This window comes from Dendrobates tinctorius, unplaced genomic scaffold (genome assembly GCF_039654945.1).
Source record: "Dendrobates tinctorius isolate UK_male_01 unplaced genomic scaffold, ASM3965494v1 ptg000304l, whole genome shotgun sequence".
NCBI classification, from domain to species: Eukaryota; Metazoa; Chordata; class Amphibia; order Anura; family Dendrobatidae; genus Dendrobates; species Dendrobates tinctorius.
The window spans coordinates 5,530,058-5,548,259 of record NW_027361971.1 but is presented as its reverse complement, the minus strand read 5'-3'; the positions used below and the strand labels follow the sequence as shown (position 1 = coordinate 5,548,259).

Here is an 18,202-nt window from a genome sequence, read left to right as displayed (position 1 = left end):
GGTTTTAGCATACAAATACTGATAAAAAGTACTGATGTGTGAATAAGACCTTTCACAGATAATACTTGTACCCTTTAAATTTTATTGGGCTGCACACATGCAGACTGAATGGTCCCCACAAAATGCAAGTCTCTGGGTCCATGAAAAAACTGGACAGCATTCAGATACCTTTCTTGTTCTGTCTGGTTTTCAAACTGATTGATATGAAAACCTTGAAAAACCTCCATCAGATTTTGTTTTTCTCATCCAAGAAAAACTGATGAAATTCTGATTAAACCACTGATCTAACCATTTTTTGCATACAAGAAACATCACTGATGCCTGAATGATTCTGTAAGTTATTATTATTATTATTATTTATTATTATAGCGCCATTTATTCCATGGCGCTTTACATGTGAGGAGGGGTATACATAATACATACAAGTACAGTAATCTTAAACAATACAAGTCACAACTGGTACAGGATGAGAGAGGACCCTGCCCGCGAGGGCTCACAATCTACAACGGGATGGGTGAGGATACAGTAGGCGAGGGTAGAGCTGGTTGTGCAGCGGTTTGGTGGATCGGTGGTTACTGCAGGTTGTAGGCTTGTCGGAAGAGGTAGGTCTTCAAGTTCTTTTTGAAGGTTTCCATGGTAGGCGAGAGTCTGATATGTTGTGGTAGAGAGTTCCAGAGTAGAGGGGATGCGCGGGAGAAATCTTGTATGCGATTGTGGGAAGAGGAGATAAGAGGGGAGTACAGAAGGAGATCTTGTGAGGATCGGAGGTTTCATGCAGGTAAGTACCAGGAGAATAAGTCACAGATGTATGGAGGACTCAGGTTGTGGATGGCTTTGTATGTCATGGTTAAGGTTTTGAACTGGAGTCTTTGGGTAATGGGGAGCCAGTGCAGGGATTGACAGAGGGGAGAGGCCGGGGAATAGCAGGGGGACAGGTGGATTAGTCGGGCAGCAGAGTTAAGAATAGATTGGAGGGGTGCGAGAGTGTTAGAAGGGAGGCCACAGAGCAGGAGGTTGCAGTAGTCAAGGCGGGAGATGATGAGGGCATGGACTAGGGTTTTTGCAGATTCTTGGTTGAGGAATGTACGGATCCGTGAAATTTTTTTGAAGTCGGCAGGAAGCAGAAAGGGCTTGGATATGTAGTTTGAAAGAGAGATCAGTGTCAGGGATAACCCCGAGGCAGCGAGCTTGTGGGACTGGAGAGAGTGGGCAGCCGTTTAATGGATAGGTCTGTTGGGGGAGTCACTTGAGATTGTCGAAAGATGATTAATTCTGTTTTGTCCATATTAAGTTTTAGAAATCTAGCGGAGAAGGATGAAATAGCAGACAGACATTGAGGGATTCTGTTTAGTAGGGAGGTGATATCTGGTCCAGAGATGTAGATCTGTGTGTCATCAGCATAGAGATGATACTGAAAGCCATGAGATTCTATGAGCTGTCCGAGGCCGAAGGTGTAAACAGAGAAGAGCAGGGGCACTAGGACTGAACCTTGCGGGACTCCGACAGATAGTGGGCGCGGTGAGGAGGTGGTGTGCGAATGGGAGACGCTGAATGTCCGGTCTGCTTGGTATGACACAGTCCAAGATAGGGCCAAGTCTGTGATTCCAAGAGATGAGAGGGTCTGTAGTAATAGGGAATGGTCCACTGTGTCAAAGGCAGAGGACAGCTCCAGGAGGAGGACAGAGTAGTGTCGCTTGGCCTTGGTGGCTAGTAGGTCATTGGTGACCTCAGGGCAGTTTCAGTGGAGTGATGTGGCCGGAAGCCGGATTGCTAGTGGTCAAGGAGGGATCAAGAAGAGAGGTGGGAGGATAGTTCAAGATGGACATGTTGTTCCAGTAGTTTTGAGGTATAGGGTAGAAGTGATATAGGGCGATAGCTAGATACAGAGGATGGGTCAAGAGAGGGCTTTTTGAGGATAGGTGTGATTGAGGCATGTTTAAAGCTTGAGGGGAAAACACCAGTTGTTAGTGATAGGTTGAAGAGATGGGTTAGGTTTGGGATGAAGACTGTGGTGAGGTTTGGGATGAAGTGGGATGGGATCGGGTCAAGTGCACAGGTAGTGAGATGTGATCTTGAGAGTAGAGTGGAGAGTCAATCTTCTGTAATGGTGGAGAAGTTGGTTTTGGGGGAGGAGGGCAGGGCAGGTAGGAGGAAGGGCACTGGGGGTTGTTGACCAAAACTGTCTCTGGTGTTATCAATCTTCTCCTTGAAAACTGAGGCAAAGTCTTCAGCTGAGAGGAGTGGAGACGGAGGAGGTGCTGGGGGCGGAGGAGAGAATTGAAGGTGTTGAATAACTGTTTAGGGTTGTGAGACAGGGAGGATATGAGAGATGAGAAGTAGGTTTGTTTTGCTGCAGCGAGTGTGGCCTTGAAAGTAGTGAGGGACTGTTTGAAAGTGATAAAGTCCTCATTGGAGTGGGATTTTTTCCATCTCCGCTCAGCAGCCCTGGAAGCCCGCCTCAGTTCTTTGGTCAGACTGGTGTGCCAGGGCTGTCTGTTGATTTTGCGAGTTTTGGTATGTTTGAGAGGGGCAACTGATTCCAAAGCTACAGCTATTGTGGTGTTATATAGAGCAGCAGTGGCATCCGCATGGTGTAGGGAACTTATGTCTGTAAGAGGGAGGAGAGATTCAGACAGTGAGTGTAGATCGAGGTGTTGAAGATTTCTGCGAGGGTCTGCGAGTTTTTGAGGTGGGGATTGTGGACTTGAGGAGGAGAGGGAAGAGAATGTAAGTAGGTTGTGGTCAGAGAGAGGAAGAGGTGAGTTAGAGAGGCTAGATAGGGAGCAGAGGCGGGTGAAGATGAGGTCTAGTGTGTGGCAATCTTTGTGAGTGGCTGCAGAAGACCATTGAGTGAGGCCGAAGAAGAGATAGAAGTTTAGTGGCAGCTGAGAGGGAAGTGTCAATGGGGATGTTGAAGTCGCCCAAGATGATAGTGGGGATATCAGTGGAAAGGAAATGAAGTAGCCAGGTGGTGAAGTGGTCAATGAAGGTGGTGGCTGACCCTGGAGGGCGGTATATGACAGCTAGTTGGAGGTGGGGGGGAGTAGATGCGCACAAAGTGAACCTCGAAGGAAGGGAGGGTAACAGAGGGCGGCAGTGGGATTGGAGTGAAAGAGCAGTTATCTGACAAGAGAAAACCAACTCCTCCACCATGCTTGCAGCTGGGGCGGGGGGTGTGGGAAAGGTGGAATCCACCATATGAGAGTGCAGCAGGAGAGGCTGTGTCAGAGGAGGTGAGCCAGGTTTCGGTGATAGCGAGGAAGGAAAGTTTGTTAGTAATAAAAAGATTATGGATGAAAAAAAGTTTGTTACAGACAGAGCGAGCGTTCCATAGAGCTCCTGTTAGTGGGACTGGGGAAGCTGGGGCTGGGCGAATGTGTATACGGTTGGAGTGGTTACGGAAAGTTGTGATTGGGCGTGGATAGGAGGTAGAAATGACTGTGGGAATGTGGTGAGGAGGACCAGGATTTGGAGAGATATCGCCGGCAGTGAGGAGGAGCAGAGAGAGTGTTAGCAGGTGGGAGCATGAGAGGGTATGAGGGAACTGTCTGTGTTTGGAGACAGAGGATTGTATGTTGAGGAACAGATCTGAGGAAGAGGTGAGATGGATTGGAAGGATTGAAGAAGAGATGAACAGTTTCTCACTAGGTGTAGGGATTAGTGGGGTTATCTGAAAGTGAAGGATTATAGGGGTTAGAGTGGAAACAAACAAAAAAATTGTTTACAGTGTCTCTTTCCAGTTACTTTCTGTTCCCTTCTGGTTCAATTCTGGATTAATTCATATTTTCATATCATCTCACACTTATAGGATACACACTGCAGACTAAAGTCTTGGCAGACTTGTGCTATGCAATATATGTGCTACAAAGTGCATTCAGGTGTGAAGCTGAGAGGAGTGGTCTGTGCTCCTCTTGGTCAGATAATTAAGAGTGGACCAGATGCATATTATCAAGCCAAAGTAAACCAGGTCATAAATAATACTGGGGTAAAGCAGGGGGTTAGTTGAGAGACATACCAAGTGAATGCTATGTGCAGAGGTAAGAAGCCTTTGTGGAAAGTTGAGTGATGTACCAAGTGAATTCTATGTGCAGAGGTAAGAAGTCTTTGTGGAAAGCTGAGTGACGTACCAATTGAATGCTATGTGCAGAGGTAAGAAGTTATGACAATTTTTGTGTTATGTATATGCTGCTGAACTACAATACCTTGAAAAAGTATTCATATCTTGTGAACTTTTCACGTTACACCCACAAACTTAAATGTATTTTATTACTATTTTATGTGCTGTACCAACACAAGGTAGCAAGTATTTGTGTAAAGGAAATTATATATGGCTTTCTAATAACTTTTTTAAATATAAATCTGAAAATTTTGACTAGAATTTGTATTCAGCCCCTGTAGTCTGATACCCCTAAATAAAATTGTCAGTGACCAATTGACTCCAGATTCTAAATAATTAGTGAATTGAGTTTACCTATGTGTAATTTATTCTAGGAATAACTACAGATGTTCTGTGAAATCCTCAGAAAGTTGTCTAAGAACATAAGAGATCAAAAAAGCATCACAAAAACCATGGAACATACCAGAAAAGTCAATGATAACGTTGTGGAGAAAAATGAAGCGAAGTTGTTAGGTTGCATAAAAAATGGCTCAAGTTCTGAACATTTTATAGAGCACTATTCAATCCATCATCCAAAAATGAAAGAAGTATGGCACAATTGGAAACCTACTAAGACATGACTGTCCAACTAAATTGACATACTCCTAAGCAAATAGAGCACTAATTAGAGAAACAGCCAATAGGCCCTTGATAACTCTGGAGGATCTTCTGCGATACACACCTCAGGTGGGAGAATCTGTCCACAGGACAACTCTTAGGGCCCCGTCACACATAGCGACTCACCAGCGATCCCGACAATGATATGAACTTAGGATAGGATCACTGTTGTGTCGCTACATGATCGCTGGTGAGCTGCCAAACAGGCAGTTTCACCAGCGATCAGGACAGCGACACGCGGGTAACAAGCAAAACACGTCGTAGAAACCCGATGTTTACCTTGGTTACCAGCTCCCTGCACCAGCACGCTAGTATTTAATGTACACATCGGGTTTCTAAGCACCGCGCGGCACTTAGAAACCTGATGTTTACCTTGGTTACCAGCTCCAGCTCGCTGATTGCTGGTCTCCCGCCTGCCACACGCAGCGATGTGTGCTGGCCAGCGGGAGACCAACGATCCAAAAACTGTCCAGGCCATTCGAGCACGATCAGCGATACCCGACAGGGGGGGCGGTCGCTGATAAGTGTCACACACAGCGATCTCGCTGGTGAGATCGCTGTTGCGTCACAAAACTTGTGACTCAGCAGCGATCTCGCTAGCGAGATCGCTGTGTGTGACGGGGGCTTTAGGCCAGGTTCACATTTCGTTAACACAGCCAGTTCAACGCATAGCGTTGACGGGCTGCGTTAACGCTATAGCATAACGCGATATGCGTTATGCTATACCGCTAGCGCTGATGATTCATCAGCGCTAGCGGTGACGGAGCCTCAGACGCTGCAGCCTGCTTCCGAGGCTCCGTCAGTGAATGACGGCACATCGCGAACGTGTGCCGCTCTACAGCATGTGTCTCGATGCGCCACATAATGGGGGTCAATGGCATCGTTAATGGACTGCGTTACATCGCGTTATACTGCGGTGTAACACAGTCCGTTAAATGGACTGCCATAACGCAGTGTGACCCCAGCCTTAGTCGTATACTCCACAAATCTGGTCTTTATGGAAGATTAACAAGAATATAGACATCAAACATGGTGATGGCAGCATATTGCTGTGGGGTTGCAAGCACATGAAAGATGGTCATTGTTGATGGGAAGAGAGATGGAGCTAAATACAGGGCAATCCTGGAGGAAAACCTGTTAGAAGAAAAGACTTGAGACTAGGGTGTAGGTTCACCTTCCAGCAGAACAACAACCCTAAAATACTGCCAGAGCTACAATGGAATGTTTTAGATCAAAGCATATTTATGTGTTTGAATGGCTCAGTCAAAGTCAAGACTTTAATCCCATTGAGAATCCGTGGCAAGACTTGAAAATTGTTGTTCACAGATGCTTTCTATAAAATCTCACTTAGTTAGAGCTAGTTTGCAAAGAAGAATAGGCAAAAATGTCAGCTTCTAGATGCAAAGCTGATAGACACATACAACAAAAGTCTTTCAGTAGTAATTGCAGCAAAATTATTGACTTAAGGGAGTGGAATTAATATATAAATGTCACAATTTTCAGTTTTTTTTTTTAAATATTTAGAAAACCATGTATAATTTCCTTTATACTTCACAAATGCTTGCTACTTTTTGTTTGTATATCACAGACAATCTCAATAAAATAAATTTTAATTTGTGGGTTTAATGTGGAAAAATGTGAAAAGTTACGGGATATGAATACTTTTTTCAAGGTACTGTATATTAGACTGATAATATGAATTGCTGCATTTTGTTTATTATATCAATTTGCACTTTTTTATGGCGTCCCTTGCAATTTATATTTTGGTCTAATGACCAAAATACTAACACCAGTCTTTATATCTTCTTCCCAGGTGTTGCGGCTGCCGCGGTCGTTGTGGTTGTCATTTTAGTCATAGTTCTTCTCCGTTACCTGTTTCGACACAAGGGGACGTATACCACCAATGAGGATAGAGACACAGAGTTTGCTGAAAATTGTAATGTTGCTCTGAAATCTGACCCATCCTTGCAGGAGACAGTAGATGTGTCACAAAAGGAATATTTCATTTGAGAATCTGCTAGCACCATTATGATGCTTCACTCACTATGGCCTTCAAAAGAGGTTCACACTATGGTGCTGTGTGAGTCTATATCTGAGCTATATATACATAAGCAGATACTTTATATCTCAGGGGGATCATGACTGAGCCTAAGAATTATGTAAGGATAAATCTATTAAAAACAGTAGGAGCATTCATCTGCAAGGCTGAGCAGCTGCGGAACTGCTCACCATGGAGCCTGGAGGCACGAGAGTCAAGAAATTAATGGACCGTTATCACCTATTCATAATGGACACATTCAACAATGCAACTATTTTTTTAATGGAAACAGGCATGAAAACATTTTCATTACACCTGAAAGCGCCACTTACATAATGTCTTCAAGAGATCTCCTGCTGTATTATTGTCATGATCCGTCTCACATATGCACTCAGCTTGCTGTCTTGCTGTTAAAGAGTAAAGGAAGGATGGAAATTATATGTTACTGTTATATTTTTTAGCAGCTCTCACGAATATATTTAAAATGCCTGTTAACCTCTTAAGACATTTTACAATCTTCAATTACTGTATACAGTATATATATATACAGTATTATTATTACACTCTGGAGCTACATTCACTATTCTGCTGGTGAAGACACTGTGTGCATACATCTACTGATTCTGCTTTACACCCTTGAAATTGTGCTATTTAGAGAGGATGAACATTTTCATGTTGAACTGGACACAGGACGTAATAGTGGCTGCAGATCTATTTTTTTCTTCTCTGTTGCAGAAATATTAGCAATCAAAATTTTTAGCACCCAATGAGTTAACCTTTTTAAGTGCAAATGGGTGTTATCAGGCAGTTTTCACTGGGGGTGTGTACTTTTTCTTGCTGACCAATCATAAGCAGGCGTCAGCACTCAAAGGAAATAACACGTCCCCACATTAGCTTAGAGCAGGTTTCTCAGTGTGAGAGATGTAATGATATAATCCAGAATAGTGAGCGCAGTAACACACAGTAACTAGTTCAGACTAAATCGCAAGTGCAGCTCTGGGGAATAATACAAGATGTAGAATGTTGACGGTGCAGCAAATCTAAGTGCATTACGTCTGTTTTGTATATAATCCATTTCAATTCCTAGGTTATTTATAATTCGACGATTATGAGTTAAGAGTTATTTCCAACATGGCAACGTATCACCTGCCCAGCTGTTTACTACTGGTGGTCTGACCACTGAAAACATGGCTCTGAAATACCGTACTTGGCAATCTCGGGCAAGACTATACAGTAGAGTGGAGCAGTTCAATCTTGGCATTTCAGAGCTTTGTTTTTGGGATAAGTGAAGGCTTCAAAAGGTTGGACAACCAGCAAGTGATTACCTACAGTATCCCGGGAATACCTGATAACTTGTCAAGTTGTGGATAACCCTTAGGCTATGTGCACACGTAGCAGAAAATTTCTGCTTAAAAACCGGACTCCCTTCCCAGAAACCATGAGATTTTTCCTGTGTGTTTTCCACGCGGCTTTTATGCGTTTTTTTTCTGCACGGTTCCTGACCCATAGAAATAGCCAGAAATGCGGAAAAATCCGTGAAATTAATGAGTATGCTGCGTTTTTTACCGCAAAGTGTTTTTTTCACGGTAAAAAACGCATCCATATGCACAAAAAGTGCAAAATGCATAGAAATGAATGGGAAGCTTATTTTAAGCAGTTTTATAGTGGATTTATTGGCAAATCTGCGAAAAAAAAACTCTACGTGTGCACACAGCCTTATAGGTAAGTTTTGAGTAAGTTTTATATAAAATAAGTCATAGCTAAAAGTTTTCAGTTCTCTCAGTGTGAAACTGCTGGGAGGTGAGGCCTCAAAGCAATATTATTATATTAGTAAATTGTACTAAAGCAAATTCCCAATATGCTATTCTTCCTTATAAGTGGCAGCAGTGTCACTGTCTCGTTAAGTGCCATGAGCATCATGTTGTACTATTGGGTGGGATTCCAAGACTAACTTTATGTTAGAGATTTCACATTCAGAAAGTTTTGAAATTCATTGATATAACAACTTTTGTAAAGCCAAAATAAAGCATCATAAAGCTGTTTTAAGTAAATACTAAAAATGATTTGAATAAAAATAGCAAAGCAACTTCGGAAAATTGGAAATGCCTCAGAAAGTGATGAGGTTAGGAGAAAGAAACCTGTCAGCAATACAAATATTTACAGCAATATGTAGTAAACAGGGATGAGCAAATAGTGAAATATTTGGATTCGGGAAAGTCGGCACAAATAATTTCTAATATCCGTGTATTCATACAGAATAACGAATCCAATGCAAATCAATGGGAAAGCCGAATATTTTTCTGTTGGACCCAACAAACAGGTCTGGGGGGCATGGGAAAAAAGCTGAAATGGATGGGAAAGTGCTAAAACTAAATGGGAACATGGAGAAGATGCCTGCATGCCTTTCTGACTCACATATGGTATCTGGGAATAATGTTGTCAGACCTTTGCACCAGTTTTACGGATTTATATGAAGACCTACAAAACCGAACTTACATTTTTTTAATGGAAAAATGCTAAGAAACATTCTTCTGGAAACCAGGCAGAATGCAGAATGTATCTTTTGCATGGTTTTGAGCAACCATGAAGCAATTGCAGGATATGTCCCAGAAAGTGATGAGGTATGTGGAGTGTATTACTCAGGTGACAGGCAGTGCTACAGAGGTCAGGTAAAGGCGTTAGTGTGGCAATGACCATGTTCCAATATGTGTAAGGCGGTGGACTGAATAGGTCTGTGGAGCGTACTAACTCAGACTTGCTTAAAATGTGCAGAAACTGGCCAATACCCCATCATCATTTTTATTACCAAAACTTTGACAATTTAATGGAAGTGACAGTTTAATAAAGAGACACAAGTCTCATTTAGGGGCCTGGAAAAGACAGGCATGGTCTTTGTCCAGCACTGGACAATATAAAGTGCTAAAGAATATGTATGCCCAAAGTAATAATTTTGGAAGAGACATATATTCTGACAAGGAACAACTGAACACTGCTCTAGAACAATGAACTGGATGAGGTTGCTGACTGCTGTGTCTTTGCAACCGCAGGCTGTGGGCAAGAGGCATCCGCAGATAGGGAAGGCCATAACACAGGGGAAGGGGCAGTGGTTTCACCCTCATACACAGATTTTGTATCCAGATATTCCGCCCACCTACTGGGGTGCTTGGCTGTCATGTGCTTCTGCATGTTCATGTTGCTCAGGTTGGCAGTGTTCTTTCCTCATCTCCATTTGGCATGACAGATGCTGCAAATTACAGTTGTTTTGTCTGAATCCATACAGGATAATAATGCACCCTTGGCCTGTTATCTAGCCGAGTGGGGGGCTTTGTCAAACTGTTGACAGAGTTCTCCCTCTGGTCAAATCAATACCTCTTTCTGCCTATTTTTGTGCTATGGATCCATCCTTCTCTGCGCTGTTGTGCTAGTTATTGTCATGCTCGCACCTTGGCTGATTGGCACGAACCAGGGGGTTGTGGCCCCACTGTGCCACAAACCAGACTACCCTGGAAGGGGTGTGACTGCGACAGCTACCTTGGTCTTCGCTGGAGCCTCTGATGGTGAGGTCAGGCTTGTGCGGCAGGTAGCTGCCGGGCGCCACTCCAGGGTGGTCTCTGGCTGTGGCTGCTGATCCCACTTGGGGACAAGTCACTTGGACAGGTGTGACTGACAGGCAGGCTGAGACACAGGGCAAGTAGGTATGGCTGAGAAACAGGGCAAGCAGGCACGGCTGAGACACAGGGCAAGCAGGCACGGTTGAGACACTGGCAGGCAGGCAAGGCTTGAGACACAGGGCATCCTGACACAGACGAGACAGAGCAGGCTGGCACGGCTTGAGACACAGGGCAGGCAGGCATGGCTTGAGACACAGGGCAGGCAGGCATGGCTTGAGACACAGGGTAGGTGGGCACAGCTTGAGACACAGGGCAGGCGGGCACAGCTTGAGACACAGGGCAGGCGGGTGTGGTGTATGAAGGAACAGGTAGGGACCTGTTCACACAGCTAGAATGGGTACTGATAAATGCAGGAAGAAGTGGAATATGAAGGAACAGGTTTGGACCTGTTCACACAGCAGGAACGGGTACTGATACAGGCAGGAAGGAGTGGAATATGAAGGAACAGGTTTGGACCTGTTCACACTGCGGGTACAGGTACGGATATAGGCAGGAAGGTGTGGAATATGAAGGAACAGGTTTTGGACCTGTTCACACAGGAGGTGCAGGTATGGATACAGGCAGGAGTGCGGAGTAGGCAGAGTCGCAGGAGTTCGGAGTAGGTGGAGCCGCAGGATTGCGGAGTAGGTGGTGCCGCAGGAGTGTGGAGAGGAGCTGCAGAAAGAGGTTCTGCAGCGGCAGCAGGAGCGGAGCAAAGCTGAACCAGAAGTTCTGCAGCAGCAGAGAAGACAGAGCTGCAAGGTTGCCGAGTTACAGACAGTTGCAAGGCTGCAGAGGCACAGACAGAGCTGTAAGGCTGCAGAGGCACAGACAGAGCTGCAAGGCTGCAGTGGCACAGACAGAGCTGCAAGGCAGCAGAGGCACAGACAGAGCTGCAAGGCAGCAGAGGCACAGACAGAGCTGCAAGGCTGCAGAGGCACAGACAGAGCTGCAAGGCTGCAGAGGCACAGACAGAGCTGCAAAGGTGCAGAGGCACAGACAGGGAGGACACAAGGAAAGACACAGCAGGGAAGGAAGCTGAAGACAAGGAGGCAGGGGTAGGACAGAGTTCAGACAAGGTACAGGGACAAAGACTCAAGGACCAGGATATTCTGCCTCCTGGCAGGTGGTAGGACAAGTAAACAAAAAGCTAGAGCCAAGACACAGAGACCAGGATATGCAGCCTCCTGGAGGGCAGACAAAGAACACAAAGCAAGGCTAAGAGTATTCCTACAGAGAAGGTGATACATAGAACAGGGCCTGGCTTCCTCAGCAGCAAGATACTAACTGAGTTTAGACATTGCACAGGCAAGGGTTAGTGGGTGTGGCGGCCCTATAAAGTAAAGGGCTCCAGGTGATTGGTCGGGGACATATTAGCCAGGTGCGCCCTAACTCCATAAGAAGCATAGAGTTCAGGCGCCGCCCCCCTATACACACAGTCAGGAAACATGAACACAGCAGACAGGAGGTAAGAGGGACAGAGCATGGAGCTGGAAGTAAACAGAATTCACAGCATGGCCTCGAGCAGTGAGAAAGATGGTGAATGGGGAGTGGGAGGCCATGCGGTGATGCCAGCATGGTTGTTACAGCTATGCATGCCACCAAGCCATGATTGATCAGTGGCCTCATCATCGACCATGTCGTCTTCCAATTCATCAGTTTGATCCTCCTTCTGAGTGGTGATTTTAGGCTGACCTGATGGCAACTGTGTGTCATGATTATCCTCCACTTCTTCAGACGTTAATTGACTTTCCCCAACGTGGCTTTCTTATGTCTACAGGTGCTGAAATGTTTGTGCATCGCTGCACCCCACCTTCTCATGACCCTCTTTAATGGTGCACGGTGAGAGGCCAAAATATTTACAAGAGAACATAAACATTTCCTCGGAGTGGCCAGCGTTGGGGTCATATGTCTCCTGGGACTCCTGAGGGGGGAAGGAAAGAAGATCACATTGTGGATTGTGAGGGACAATCTCTTGACTACTGAGATTGGACCATGTGGAAGACTTGTGTCAGCACACTGGAGCCTTTGTCTGTCATCCATCCCACAACATCCTCACACTTGTCTGAGATCGACAGTGGTGTAGCACACAGACTGAATTTCGACATGAAGCTAGAAAGAGATTAAGTCACTTTCTGATCTGTCACATGGCCTTGGCGAGCATCACCACATCCACATCCCCATTATTTAATGTCATCCTTTTTCATATTGAGTGCTCTATGAAAAAAACATTTCCTGTCTTTATTTTTCACAAGTACCCTCACATAGGTGTTATGTACAAATTCCCTGTATCAATGTGTGGGTAATTTTTTTCCAGCTTTATTACACACAGCAACAGCAGGAAAATTACTGGTAAATAGTGATGTTTGCGTATCTCAACAGGTTTTGCGCCAGTTGGACAACTGCTAGATAAAGATACGCTATTTATTTAACTAATAGCAGAGTAACTTTTTTTTATATCACCTTTATGACACATGGAAACAGCAGACTCAGGGAAATTACTGGTAAATAGTGATGTCTGCATATCTAAGCAGGCTTTGCGCCAGTTGCCCAACTGCTAGATATTGATAAGCTATTTATTTAACCCATAGCACAGTAATTTTTTTGTTATATCGCCTTTATGACACGCCAAAAGCAGACTCCGGAAAATTATTGACACTGGTAAATAGTGACATTTATTTATCTCTGCAGACTTTGCGCCAGTCGCACAACTGCTAGATAAATATTAGCAATTTCAGCAATAGATGAACAATATTATTTAGCAATTAGATTTTGAAAAAGATGGTTAGTATATGCTGGTACTGACTAATATTATCTTGCTGTATAAAATGTGGTTTAGTATATGCTGGTACACAGGAATATTATGTAACTCGAAAAAAATTAGTTTAGTATATACTGGTACTGAGTAATATTATTTGGCTCTAAAAAGAGCTGTTTTGTATACTATGATACTGGATATGAAACCCTGCCTCTCTCCCTAATCCCACAGTCTTTTTCTACACTATACACAATGTAAACTATCATTGCCTATTTGTTAGGGTATCCTCACATGTGTTGGATTGGAGGGTGTTTGGAGGACATCTTATCACTAGTTCCAAGTCCCCATTCACACGTGTCTTCATGTCTGCTACACCAATACCTGTGGTTCGCATGCCCACCCGAACCAGAGGCTTACCAGTTCCAGCTTACCAGGTGAGCCTAACAGGTGGTGTGAGCGAATGCTTTTCTGGTGTTTTGCATTTTTTTACAATTACAATGTTTACTGTACATACAAGTTAATTAACTTTATATTTTGATAGACTGTACTTTTAGTGATGCAACATTACCAAATATGTTTATTTTTATTTTTTTATTTCTTTATTTTTCTTGAGGGGAAGGTGGGTGAATCGAAATTGCATATACAGCTCTGGCAAAAAATTAAGACACTACTGCAAAATATTCAGTTACTCTGATTTTTCTCTTTATAGGTACTGTATATTTTTTGAGTAAAATGTACATTGTTGTTTTATTCTATAAACTACTGACAACATGTCTCCGAAATTTAAAGCTAAAAATGTTGTATTTATTTTCAGCAAATGAGAAGTCGACAAAATAATAAAAATAAACAATGCTTTCAGAGCTCAAATAATGCAAAGAAAACAAGTTTTTATTCATAAATCCAACTGACCCTAAAAGATAGGGAGAAAAAAAGGGGAACAGGCGCCGTGCACGATCTAAGTGTAGCACAAACTGTTTCTAAGTTGCACATTATAATAGTCGCACTCACCAGAAACAGGCGACCAGCTGAGCTCAAGGCAGGCTTCAAACAACCATGGTGAAAGCAATCAATAGACAAAGAAACACCCTGATAATTGTCGGCGCTTCCGTCACAAGATTCTCATGGATATCAAAAATAATTATTTATTTAGGAGTTCCAGGATAAAACAAAGCGTTTTGACTCCAATATCCCAGAGTCTCCTTTAGGTTATTAAAAAATATATATATGTAAAAGTATACCACATTCGCTTTATATGTATCTTGCTTCATAAGACCAATGGAGCAGAACGTTGGGGGAGCTCTATAGTCCCACCCAGCTAGAAAAAAAGAGGTGTTTCTTAATCTATTGAAAGTTGTTATTCATGTAGAAACAAAAATACTCATGTTTTAACTCAGGAAGTTTAGAAATCAATATTTGGTGGAATAGCCATGATTTTTAATCACAGTTTTCATGCGTCTTGGCATGCTTTCCACCAGTCTTTCACACTGTTTTTGGGTGACCTTATGCCTCTCCTGGTACAAAAATTTAAGCAGTTGTTCTTTGTTTGATGGCTTGTGATTAAATTCTTCCTCTGGAGATTGGGCTAGCCATGACAGGGTCTTGATGTGGTGCTCATTCTCCACACATTGATTCACCTAGCTGTGTGGCATGGGGTATTGTCCTGCTGGAAAAAACAGTCCTCAGTGTTGGGGAACATTGCCTGAGCAGAAGGAAGCAAGTCTTTTTGAAGGATAACTTTGTATATAGCTTGATTCATACGTTCTTCACAAAGATTAACCTGCCCAATTCCAGGTTTACTGAGGCATCCCAAGATCATCACCGATACTCCACCAAATTTTACAGTAGGTGCAAGACAGTGTGGCTTATACACCTCTCCAGGTCTCCGTCTAACCATAAGACGACCAGGTGTTGGGCAAAGCTGAAAATTAGACTCATCAGTCATCAGAGAAGACTACCTTACTCCAGTCCTCTATGGTCCAAACCTTATGGTCTTTGGCAAACTTCAGCCTGGCTCTCCTTTGCTTCTCATTGATGAAAGGCTTTTTTTGTAGCTTTACATGACTTGAGGCATGCCTCTTTGAGCCTGTTACTAACTGTTCTTGCGTGCACTTCACCCCAGCTGCCATTTGCCATTCATTTTGTAGGTCACTCGATGGCATCCTGCGGTTGCTGAGTGACATTCGAATAAGATGACGGTCAGCCCAGTCAGTGGAAAGTTGCTTTCGCCCTCTGCCTGTCTGTAACTTTGTTGGTCCCAATATCTGCTCCTTGACCGTGATGTAATGGACTGCCGTCTTCAAAATTTTAAGGATGGAGGCAACATGAAGCTCATTGTATCCCTCTGCTAGTAAAGTAAGAAATGAGCCCTTCTTTTCCTCATTTAAGACTTTTCTTTTCAAATCAGTTGACATGGTTTAAAGTTATTTTTTCATTCAAATTAATTTTGGGCTATTCCTAGCACTTGTTTGGCCATCCTGCTTGTCCTATTGCAAGAGGATTGTGAACACCACAGCAGGGTTTTTTTTATACTTTCCCTCATTAAATAAGATTTGGTTCAGGTGATCACCTAATCAGAAGCACATTAAGTAGAATGAGGTGTATTCTGGTTGGAATTCAACTGACATTGGAATGGAATGGCTGTCAGACATGTAGAGATGGTGATTTACAGAAAACTGTGCAGTCGTCTCTAAATTTTTGCAGAGCTGTATATATAAACTTTTATTTTTTGCTTTATATTTTTAGTTCTCTTAGGACTTAAAAACACTTTTTATATTGTATACTGAAATACCACAGTATTGGAGTATATAGTATAAATTTGTCTCTTTTGAAGCTCAGCCTATTACTTCCATGTACCAAGGTGGCAGTGACAGCTACCATGATAAACCTATCGGGACATCATGATCATGATCACAAGGGGGCCGACTGAAGCCGATGTGCATGCCCCAGCAATGACTGTTTAATTGCTAGTGTAAGTGATTGACAGTGGCATACAATTGATTATCAGCCTAAATACAGGGGCAACACACAGATGCCATCTATATAAAATAGCCAACATCAACCACTTGAGTTATAGAGGGAGCTCAATTCCTGAGCCCCCACCACACATCGCTACCCCATTGCAGGATGTCCTATTACACCAAAATGTGCAAATGGGTAAATAGAAAACATAAATTCCTTATTTTTGACAGGCATATCTGCTTCTTGTACAGATGTCAAATGCTTTATGGAAAGACGGCAAATCAGAGTTATATATTCAGATTTTATCTATGGTTTACCCTGTTCACCGGCAGACACAGCTATAGGATACTTTTATGAATTTCCTCATTTATCAAAAAGTGCATTAAATTGATATAAAACTCACACCTAATGCCCGTTTAGTAACAGGACTATAAATAATATGATGCTGCCTCCATGTGCAAGCATACAACTAATATAATACAGGCCCATGTAAAAGAATAAAACTATCACAATACTACAACTGATCAACAAGAATATAAACAATATAATATCTTCTCCAACTGTATGTTCTACAGACATAAATGTTTTTTCACTACTCAAATAGGTCATCAATATTAAAATGGAACAAAACTATTTTAAGATCTGGGAATTCTGAAAGTGAGGGAAAAAAGAAAAACTCTGTCATGCTCCTGGAAGCAATCTATGACTCCATGGTATATTCCATATGTAATGTCATGTCTATATGCTGTTATGCGGTGTAATGCAATGTACATATGTTAATGTGATGAGGAGGTATAGGGAAAGTGTGAGACTTAGACCAGTAAAAGGGCACAATAGAATAGGAATTAGTTAGACCAAAAGGATTAGGTTAGTTTGGAGGGGCTAAGAGAAAGTTGTTGGGGGAGCTTCCTGGAGTTGGAGGAGCCTTGTGTGTGAGCCGGCAGCAAGGACTGGACAGTCGTGTCCAGGGGGAGAACGTTTAAGCCGAGGAGCCCAGCAGTCTAGGGCCTTAGAGCTGATAGTCACACATAGTGGAGGAATATCTTGGCAGCATCAGAATGGTAGCAGCTAACTTCGTGGGAATAATCCTAAACATCCGAGGCATACAGCCTGGTAAGGAATGGAAGAGCCATTTCTCGACTTCACCTTTGGAGAGGAAAGTGGACGGGAAACTCCTGAAGCGGGTTAGTCTGACCAGTAAGGAAGCTGTGGGACCGGCAGATCCAGCAGATATTTTTGGAGAAGTGAGGGACAGTACAGGGAATGGAATGATGATATTCTGCGAAGAAGCTTGTGCTGTTTCTGTGACTAAACTGGATGAGCCGAGTAAAATTGTTTTGTTGAAGATGAACCTGGACTCTGACTGTCATTGTGTGGTGTTAAAGAAAAAGGACTCCCGGCAGTGTGAAAAGGACCCTGACTTGCAAGTGAGTGAACTGTGTGTTAATAGAGCAGAGGGCCAGGGTGTGCCAGTGCTGTCACTCTCAACCATAACTACCACATTGGCCTCTGTTTCAATTATACATGGTATATTCCTACCATAGGGTAAACACCTATCACTAAAGCAGGAGCTAGGTGGGCCACAATGCTAAGTCTTACTATTCAAATGTCCTCCCATAGACTTTGGGTATGCAAGATATTATTGTTCACTCACACATTATGCCAACAGTAACATCCAGGGTTTGCCAATCTGATTTTTATTTTGTTCTGGAAACCTTATCAACAAATCATTGACAGTCAACATTGGTAAACCATGATGAATTAATAATAGCAAGAGATCTCAGTGCTGAAATCTCAAATCCTGAGATCTTGGTGCCGAGATCTCCATCTGTGCATGCGCCACCCCCAGGTAGCCATTTTCCCGGAGTCCAGCGCACCATGGAACTGCCCGGGGCTCTGGCCTTACATAAGATGTTGGCAGAGCCCCTCGCAGCACCGCCGGAGACAGGGCAGGGCAGCAGCAGCACTGGACACAGGGCAGCAGCACTGGACACAGTGCAGCAGCAGCCCTGGACACAGTGCAG

At 43.4% G+C, this 18,202-nt stretch overlaps 1 protein-coding gene across 1 annotated transcript in view; it reads left to right on the top strand.

Annotated features, from left to right (window-relative positions):
* LOC141073517 (glycophorin-C-like) overlaps nucleotides 1–17,529 on the top strand; it is a 174,545-nt gene extending 157,016 nt beyond the window's left edge. The window contains exon 3 of the mRNA XM_073560784.1: nucleotides 6,588–17,529. Coding sequence (XP_073416885.1) covers nucleotides 6,588–6,784 — 197 coding nt within the window. The 3' untranslated portion in view covers nucleotides 6,785–17,529. The remainder of the gene's footprint in view (nucleotides 1–6,587) is intronic.
* Nucleotides 17,530–18,202: the final 673 nt, after the last annotated feature.